Raw genomic sequence first — 9381 nt, 5'->3', positions numbered from 1 at the left:
GACCGGGGCACGAACCCGTGTCCCCTGCATCGGCAGGCGGACTCTCAACCACTGCACCACCAGGGAAGCCCTAAATAGTATACTTTCTATTCATTTGTAGTTTCAGATATTTTATTTATTTATTTATTTTTAAGAAGATGTTGTGGGTAGGAGTTTATTAATTATTTTTGGTGTGTTGCGTCTTCATTTCTGTGCAAGGGCTTACTCTAGTTGTGGCAAGCGGGGGCCACTCTTAATTGTGGTGCGCGGGCCTCTCACTATCGCGGCCTCTCGTTGCGGAGCACAGGCTCCAGACGCGCAGGCTCAGTAGTTGTGGCGCACGGGCCTAGTTGCTCCGCGGCATGTGGGATCTTCCCGGACGAGGGCTTGAACCCGTGTCCCCTGCATTAGCAGGCGGATTCTCAACCACTGCGCCACCAGGGAAGCCCCAGATATTTTAGGGACTGCCCCCATACATACACACTTCTCCATCTTCTGACTATAATTTGTCAAAACACTTAACGTTTACATTATTACGACTTTGCAAATATTATTTATAGCTGAGCCATATGGGGTGATTACATTTGTTTTGGGGTAACCAATTCAGGTTGGAGGAGGATGGGAGAAAAGGTAAAATTGAGAATACCTGATGTGTTTGAACACAGAAAAGGGGATTTACACTTCTGATAGCGATATGAACACCGAATAAATGATACTTACGCCAAAAAATTAAGCATGTGAAAAACAAGGCATTAACTACAGGGAACTTTAAAATGTTCAACGGTCATAACAGCAGAGGCTTGTGGGGCCTTTGCTATGTGCCTGAAACTGTTCTAACATATGTAAAGCACCTACAGAGAGCTTTATAACTCTTATGTTCAATACAAGGAAAAGAAACTGAGGTTCTGGGCTCGGGTGGAGGCTGATTTAAATTCTAGCCTAGTCTGTGCCACTTGGTAGCTTGGCCTCAAGCTAGACACTTGAACTCTCAGGGACTTTTTCCTGAGGGACAGCAATTCCCACTTCACAAGGCGATCAAATGAGCTATTATTGTATGCAAAGTGCTCGGCACAACGCCTGGCCCCTTTAAGTCCCAATCCACAAGAGCTGTTATTAAGGATAGGGCACTTTCAACCTGCTATATTGTCAAAAGGGAAAACTTCAGTAAATCTAATCCAACTGGACTTTTTTGGGCGGAGTGGGCGTGGGAAGAGCAGACACACAGGTGCTTCTTCACAAAGAAAATACTAAAATCAAAAGTGTGATTTTTCCCTTCTAAGAAGTCAATTTCTAATCAGGATAGTACATGCATCAAAACTAAAAGTTCAAGGAAAAAAAACAATCACAGAATACATTTTAAGTTATTTTACATCATATTCATTTTTCCAAGAGTCACTGATATGGAAGAATCCTCCTGGTGCTAGTAAAACTTTCCTGCTCTAATATACAAACCTCCTATATCAGCACTGTTCACTGTAACTTTCTGCAGTTATGGAAATGTTCTATAAATTTCTGTATTTGCATAGCCCAGAACCATAGGCGCTAGACACTTCTGACTACTGAGGACTTGAAATGTCGCTAGTGCAGCCGAGGAAGTCCATTTTACATTTTTACAAATTTAAATTAAATGTAAACAGCCACATGTAGGTACTGACCACCATACTGGACAGGTCAGCTCTATATGATTTGGTTGCTCAAATGCCTGTGAAAATCTACATCATTATGCATTAAGTTGTTACTGTGCAGTTAATCATGTTTAATTAGTTATACTAGCTTTTGAAATGATACAGTACATCATTAAACTTAGCATAAGTATTTCTAGAGATGTACTGTACTCAAAAATCTTGGTTTGGGATTAGGATATTAAAAGATCCATCCCATGTCTCACACAATATACAGTATAATTTTTTTAAAAATCCAGTGATTCCTGAAACATAAATACCTAACAAAAATCAATCAACTTTTTTTTATTTGTCTAGAACAGCCACTGTTCCATACAACAAACAAAAAAACAAAAAAAAAACCCCAGCTGACTGGCACACACCAGGACCTCTTGACATCACTGAAGCCCTAGTCTTCACCAGGGCTACAGGCATGGGGTTATTCTGCCCATCCCAACACAGCAGGTGCTCCCTTAAAAAAGCAGGGAGCATGTAGAAAACAAGTGGCCTGTTTTATAAAACTCTAAATTTATTCAAAGTGTTAAAAGATTTCACTCTCCCCTCCAAAATACTTTACATTAAAAAAAAAATCAATATTCTCTTCTATTTTTTCAGCCTCTGTACAAGCTACTGCTTCCCTTTCTGGGGACCAGTCTCTGCCCCTCCAACCCTCTTCCCTGCCCTCCCTTCACTCTCAATATTGCTGTAAGTTTGCTTATAAAGCCCTCCTTCCCCTCTCCCCGAGGTCCCGCCCTGCAGGCATAGCTTCCTTTCTGGATTTCAGGCCCTTGGCTTGCAGGTGAGGCAGGTTGGATGGGTGGGCAGACAAGGCCTGAAGGGCAGAATGCTTTGTGCTTCTGGGAGAAAGGCTGACTGGCTTTTTTCTTGATCAAGTGGAGGATCACTGTTTTTCTTTTTGCCCCATGGGCACCTGTTCAGGGCCAAATATTTGGCTTGGGGTTGCCCATGGCTGGGTAGCCCTGCCCCTTCTCCAGTTTCCCCAGGCGTAGGTCCATGACAGCTGGGTCTCAGGACGGTACCATTTGTCTGTCTGTGGGTTGTGAAGGACAGGAAGAGTGGCACGTGACTAGAGCAGGGCTTGGCAGAGCCCCGACTTCTCAGAGTATGGGCACCAAACACGCAGGAGAGGAAGTTTCGGTTTTTGATAGGCAAAACCAGGGTCAGCCAGGACCATGGGAAATAGGGATGAGGGGGAAAGGTCTAACCACATAGCTGTGGGGTCAGCAATGTTCCTTCTGATTAAACCCCCCTCCCCTCTTCCATCTATCCCACCCTCATCCTGTAGGTCCCAGGATGATTCCGGGAAAGGAGGGGAAAAAAAGAGAAGCATTCTGTTCTGCTGATGGGAAAAAGGCAGGAGATGACAGAGTACTTGGAGCTAGAAGAGGCCTGCTGGAATATGTAGACATCATGGCTTCCTTGTTCCAGGAGGGAGGTGGGGGGGCCGGAAACCAGGCCCTCAGACGCTTCATCAACTCTGTTCCTTGTCCTTGACTAGTAAGACTGTGTGCTGGCCCCCGCTGGACACAGATAAGACCACACGGTTCTCCAACTGTTTGCCTGTCATCTCCACGGGGCTCCAGACATCCTCTTCCTGTCCTGTGCCCAGCTGGTAGTTGGTGCCCATGCCCCAGGCAAAAACACGACCTACAAAGGACAGAAATACGGGCAGCTGTATCTCCAGGGTCCCAAGCCCCACCTTTCTGTAGTGTGAGAAGCCTGGCACACGAGGGTGGATTTTGGCCTGGGCCTGTGGCAGCCTGGCAACGTCCCAGCCTCCGGGCGTTAAGGGAAGATGGGAGGAAGTAAGGAGATGATGGACAAAGAAGAGCTCTGTCAACCAGAGACCGCAGTCCTTACACACTGCCAAAAACTTCTGCCTGCTCCTAGGCGTGGCATTCAAGGCCCGTCAATCACTGGCCATTTCCCAAACCCCCATATCACCTCCATTCCCAGGACCACCTGCCTTTGAGACTGCTCTGGATGCCCTCCTTTGCTTATCATAAAGGACTGAACCTTCACGGTGCAGTACAAGCCCCACTTCCTCAGGAACTCTTCCCAGATAATCCCAGGTCAAGCACCTCTGCCAGCCGGATTTCTCAAGGCCTCCATGGCTGTTCCACTCAGGCTTTGGTGACCACTTGTCCACACCCTCCTCTGCTGTACTTGCCAGGACCCCAACTACTAACCCCTCTTTCTCTAATAAAATTCTAAGTACAACCCCCTGGGAAGCCGGCACCTACCAGGTTGTAAATAAAAAGGGTCACCATGGTATAAAATGTAAACAGAAGCCTGAGTTAGGAGTCTGGAGACATGGGTTCAAGTCCTACTGCTTGTCTGGGCCTCAGTGATATATCTCCCTTTGCTGTTTTTCTCCTCTACAGAACAAATCACTTCTATTAAAATAACGTGTTTACCCATTTTGTCATCAAAGCCAGAGCTTCTGACAATCAGGCCAAAAGCAACATCACCACAAACAGTGTTCTCCACACCTCAGCTCCATCTGATGGTGGACATCAGAGGCTACTGGGCACTTCGGTAAGAACCACGACCACCAGACTCCAACCAGACCGACTGTGGGCAGCCCCACTCACCATCCTTGGTCACAGCATATCCCACAGAGGCCCCACAAGCCACCGAGGAGACGGCGGGCAGCCTGGAGATGAGGGTGGGTACGCTCTTCTCCTCGGCACCTTCCCCAAGGCCCAGCCGCCCATACTCAGCCCGGCCCAGGCTGTATGCTCTTCCTGTGGAGGAGGCAGAGAGACGAGGAGTAGCAGAGGGCATGCTCCGGGTAGGCCATTTAGCACTTTTATCTGTGGGAGCTGGTCCCCCATTCCTAGGGTGGTGAGGTCTGAAGTGTCCTTTTCAGTTTTGGGGGAGGCCTGGGAGAACCCCCCCCAGGCCCCCATTGAACTCACACGTGGAAGAACACCAGGACGCTGGGGGACGGGGGCGACCCTCGTGGACCCACAGCCAGCCCAGTCCATGGAGCAGGCCCAGGTTCCGAGCACCGCGATCTCCAGTGTGTGGCCAGGCCTGTGCCCAGGGAACACTCCACCTCCAACCCAGAGATGGACCAGGAGGCCCTACCTTCTGAATCCATGCAGACTGTATGGTGCTGGCCACCAGAGAAGCCCACCCAGGACTTCGTGGAGTTCTTGAAGGATGTCAGGTTCTGAGGTACAAAGCAAGATTCTGTGCCTGGGGTTCCTGGGGGAAGAGGCCAGGACAGAGCTGTCAGGCGTGAGGGTGTTCAAGGAGCTGCCTTCTTCTTCCCCTCCCAGTGTGGCCCCCACCCCACACCAGGGTATTTATATTCTCATTTTACAGATGAGAAAACTGAGGCTCTGAGGGGTTAGGTGACCCCACCAAGGGTGCACAATGAATGAGGGGTGGAGGCAGGACTGGAGCCCAGGTCACTCTGGGAGACCCTGGACGATGGGCTTGGGACTCACCTAGCTGATGGTAGTTGGAGAGGCCAAAGCCATATACATGGCCCTCAGAGGAGATGGCAAAGGTGAAGTAGGCACCACAGAAGGCATCCTGGAATCTGACATGGCCCCGGCTTCCCCTGGATTTCAGCATCACACACTTGGGGACCAGGAGTCGTTCTGCAGGCAGAGAGCAGGCCAGGGTCAGTGGCAGACACACACAGCCTCTCCTCTCTGCCCCATCTGTTTCTCCTTCACTGCTAAAGCCCTCGCAGGGAGGCTAGGCAGGGACTCTTGTCCCTATTATACAGAAGAGGAAACTGAGGCCAGGAGAGTCCAAGTGCCTCACCCAGACTCTCACAGCCATAGGGGTAACATTTACCTGGAACTTACCATGTGCCAGACAGTCTTTTATGCAAACTCATTTAACTTCACAACAAACCAGTGAGGTAGGTTTAGAGGTAGGTGGGTTTAGAGATGAGGAAACTATGTCCAGGGGCCCACAGCCAGTAGCTGGTAGAGCCACGATTCAAACCTGGGGTAGTCTGGCTCTAGAATCTGAGTCCTTAACTACCACCGCACGTCCACCTGATACAAGCCTGAACACAGAGAATCCCTTCTACCTCTGACCTTCACCGGGGGTGGCTTGCCAACTTGCCCCGCCAGAGGGACCTAAGCCACCTACCGAGGCCCTGCCGGCCACCACGATTAGCAAATAATTCAGGCACGCGGCCCAGTTGGCCCTGCTCCCCGCAGCCCAAAGTACAGAGGTCGCCATCAACTGTCAGCATCACCAAGTGGTCGTTTCCTGAGGGTGAGAGGAAGGCAAGGGATGCAGGGCTTGTCTGTAAGGGCCAAGGCTGGGCCAGCCCCCCAAAAAGGTTCTCCAACTCCTGCCCAGAGTGAGTACCTGCAGACTCACCTGAGGCCACCTTCACCACGGGCGTACTCAGCTGCACCTGCACAGGCACCATGCTCTTTTTCATGGGCTCCAAGAGCCCGATCACACCATTATTGTCCTGGAAGGGAGGGGCGGAAGAGTTTTCAGCCAGTTCTTCCTGCCTCATACCAGCCAGATCCAGCTTTGCAGTCAGCCACGGAGCTGTCTGGTGAAGGGCACTGGTGCCAGATGGAGATGGAGAAGTGGGCAGGAGCCAGGCCACATAGTGCAATACTTACGAATGAAATCATACATGGTCTGTGATTTGCATTAAAATAACAAAGGAGTTGGGGAACGGAAGGGAGTAAAGATGAAACAAGTTTGGTCATAAGCTGATAATTGTTGGGGCAAGCAGATAGAGTTCAATATAGTATTCTGCTTACTTTTATGTGTTTGAAATTATCAATAAAAAAATTTAAAACCAGCCCCAATGAGGAAACATCAGATTCCTTTATTTTTGACATTTCAAAATAAATTGAATACTAAAGTACCAAAAACAATTTTAACGCTGTATCTGCTTTTTAAACCACACTCTCCTGTCCTGGAAGTTCTGAGATGTGCCCCCAAACCCCTGAGAAGTGTGGAAGAAGGCTGGGAAGGCGGGGGGGAGGTTGAAGGCAGGGAGATGGGTCAGTAGGCTTCCTGGCTTAGCCTCAGCCCAAAGGCATCCTTGACCCACCCCTTTCCCAAGACGCACACATCATAACATCAGAGTCCAGGGAACAGCAGTGGTGTGGACAGGCCTGGATGAAGAAGCCAGAAACCTGGGTCTGGGCCCAAGCTCTGCCCAGGGCCTTGATTTCCCCAGTAAGTAAAACAGGGGTCTCATGATGGGTTATCTTTGGGGCCCCACCAGTTAATTCTGCCCACCAGCCCCCATGACGTCTTCCAGACCCAGTCTTACCCGGAAGGAGCCCCAAAGGAAGACACGGCCATCCTCGGTGAGGGCCGCTGTGTGACTGTCTCCTGCTGACACCTGTACCACCTTCTCTTGCAGTTCCACTTTCCCAGGGACCATCTCTGAGCCCTCCACTGATGTGTCCCTTCCCAGGGCACCCTCATCATTGCAGCCGAAGGAGTAGACCTGTGCCCAGGATGCCCCCATTAGTGCAAGGCCTGGCCTCTCCGTCCGTTCTTGTTTAGGCCAATCCCTGCTTGTCTAGCCAGCTCCATCTCCACAGAGTAATGCGTGTGGTTCAAAGCTCCTTCCCCAAGCCCCCTACTAACCCCAGGCCCTGTCCCATCCTGTGCCACGCCCAACCTACCTGGCCACTTTTGCTTAGACACACAGTGTGCATGCCCCCAGCCTCAGCTTGCACGATGTCCTCTAGAATGGGCACCAGGGCTGGCTTCTTCCTCTCCATCACATTCTCGCCCAGCCCCAGCTGGCCCACGTCGCCCTGGCCCAGCGTCAGCACCAAACCCGGTTCTGTGTTGTGGGACCTATGTGAGACTGAGGGGTGAAGGAGACAGCCCCTGAGTGTGTAGGATGATGGGAGAGAGAAGAGGTCACTGCACAGGCTCTGTGATCACACAGACCTGGGTTCAAGCCCCTGCCCTGCCACAGACCATCTGACCTCTCCAAGCCTAAGTTTCCTCATCTGTGAAACGAGGATAACAAAAGTACTTATCTCATAGGGTTTTTGTGCAGATTAAAAACTGATCACATTATTAATGTGAGTGGAAGGAAATGGAAACGAGACACTCAATATCGGCAAATGAATCTTGGTGGAGAGGGCTAAAGAACAGTGGGGACACAAGCTAGTTTTCCTGATAGGTTGTTCTTGGTCGGGAACCATACTATCAGGGCATAATAACGTCTACCCCTTTACCGACTGCTTACTAGTGTTAGACTGCCTTGCAGCCCCTCACATTATGCTAGAGACCTTCCATTCTTAGGATTCCACTTTACAGAAAAGGGAACAGAGTCTCAGAGAAGGTCACAGAATAATTAGTAGAGTTTGCAGTGCATCCTCAGGCTGTGACTTAACCCCTGGACATAGGTACACTGACCCCCACTCCGCTCCTATGTGGGAGCGGACAGGCAGCTGAAAAGGAAGGGGTAGGAGTTAAGAGCCCGCACAGGCTTTTGCAGAGAGGAACACGCCAACCAGTGTGCGGCACAGGGCCATCTGGTGGCCAACAGCGACCGCCCGTAGCCCCGGACAGCCAATGGCGTCCAGCCCCTCCCCCTGGGGGTGTGGCCAGGCTGCCAGGTCTGCTGCGGCTGCGCAGAGGGTGCGGGTGCGCTGGGCAAGCAGCCACCGGGTCGGGCTTTCTGGTCAGGAGGGCTCGGCCCGCAGGCACCTTGGCAGGAGCGGGCGCCTGGAACGCGGCGGGAGGCAACGACCCTCACTGCCTGGTTACCAGGGTCTGCAAAAGACAGACAGTGTCTGAGTGTGGGTCCATATTCCCCCCTCCCAGCTTGGGGGTGGCTCTCTCTCCTCCCTGACTCCCTCCAGGGTCCAAGGAGAGAGGAGACCACAGCCACCTCCCTCCAGTGCTACCAGGACATGATCTCATTTTCCTCAGGACAGCCCAGTGAGGTCGCCCATTTTATGAATGGGGTAGTAGTCCAAGCTCAGTGAGGTTAGTGATTTGCTCAAAGCTATATGTAGCTAGAAAGTGGCAGAGCCAGGACTTGAACCCAGTCTGGAGGTCAATGGTCTTAACCATGATGCATTACTGCCTGGGGCAAAGCCCTAGGGTCTAGTTTTTTGCCAGTATCTGAGTGCTTTTAGGCAAGTCTCTGCCCCTTTAAGATTCCCAGAGGGTGGGATTCAGTGAGCTCCAGGAGACTCTCCAGCTGGGTGGAGTTCCTGGACTTCCAGACCCCTCAGCTTCAAATCTCAGGGAGCCCAGTTCCAGATTCTGGGGGTGCCAAGAGGCCACCCATACTGAAGTAGAGGCCAAGGCCAACTTACCCTTCACCTTCTTGCTTTTGGGGAGGGCATCTTCGGGGGGTGACCTTCTCTTAGTTATACGCTTGGGTGGCATCTTCCTGTCCTGAAAAACCCAGGCAAATACTCCATGTCAGAAATGGCAATCATTTTCCTGCTCTAATTAGGCAATATTCATCAAAAACTCTAAAAAAAAAAGTGAGAAGAAATGCCCAGCAATTCCACTTCTCAGAATTTATCTGAGAAGAACCAAATAATAAATACACCCAAAGATTAGGATCCACAAATATTCTCTACTGTATTCTTCATAACATTAAAAAAACAACAAAAAATGGAGCAACCCATACACTCAGGAGTAGGGGACTGGCTAGATAATATGTGGTATATTGATGATAAAACAGGACGAAGCCATTAAAAGTGATGCTTTCAGAGATTTATTTACTGAA

At 50.4% G+C, this 9381-nt stretch overlaps 1 protein-coding gene across 2 annotated transcripts; it reads right to left on the bottom strand.

Moving 5' to 3' along the window:
- Positions 1–1250: 1250 nt before the first annotated feature.
- On the bottom strand, positions 1251–9213 carry RCC1 (regulator of chromosome condensation 1). 2 transcript variants are annotated; one of them, XM_079933570.1, is made up of 10 exons: positions 8960–9038; positions 8301–8408; positions 7301–7488; positions 6940–7119; positions 6018–6114; positions 5781–5903; positions 5120–5275; positions 4755–4874; positions 4256–4408; positions 1251–3308 (listed from the first exon to the last, which is right to left on the bottom strand). In XM_079933570.1, exons 1-10 carry the CDS (start codon positions 9030–9032, stop codon positions 3133–3135), a joined length of 1374 nt encoding a protein of 457 aa, XP_079789696.1. In that variant the 5' UTR covers positions 9033–9038; the 3' UTR covers positions 1251–3132. The 2 variants fall into 2 exon arrangements, with proteins under 2 accessions (XP_079789696.1, XP_079789695.1); XM_079933569.1 differs by lacking the exon at positions 8301–8408 and having other exon boundaries at positions 8960–9213.
- Positions 9214–9381: the final 168 nt, after the last annotated feature.

This window comes from Stenella coeruleoalba (genome assembly GCF_951394435.1).
Source record: "Stenella coeruleoalba genome assembly, chromosome: 1".
Classification (NCBI taxonomy): domain Eukaryota; kingdom Metazoa; phylum Chordata; class Mammalia; order Artiodactyla; family Delphinidae; genus Stenella; species Stenella coeruleoalba.
Note: the sequence above shows the minus strand (reverse complement) of the source record. Positions and strands in the feature narration are given on the sequence as shown.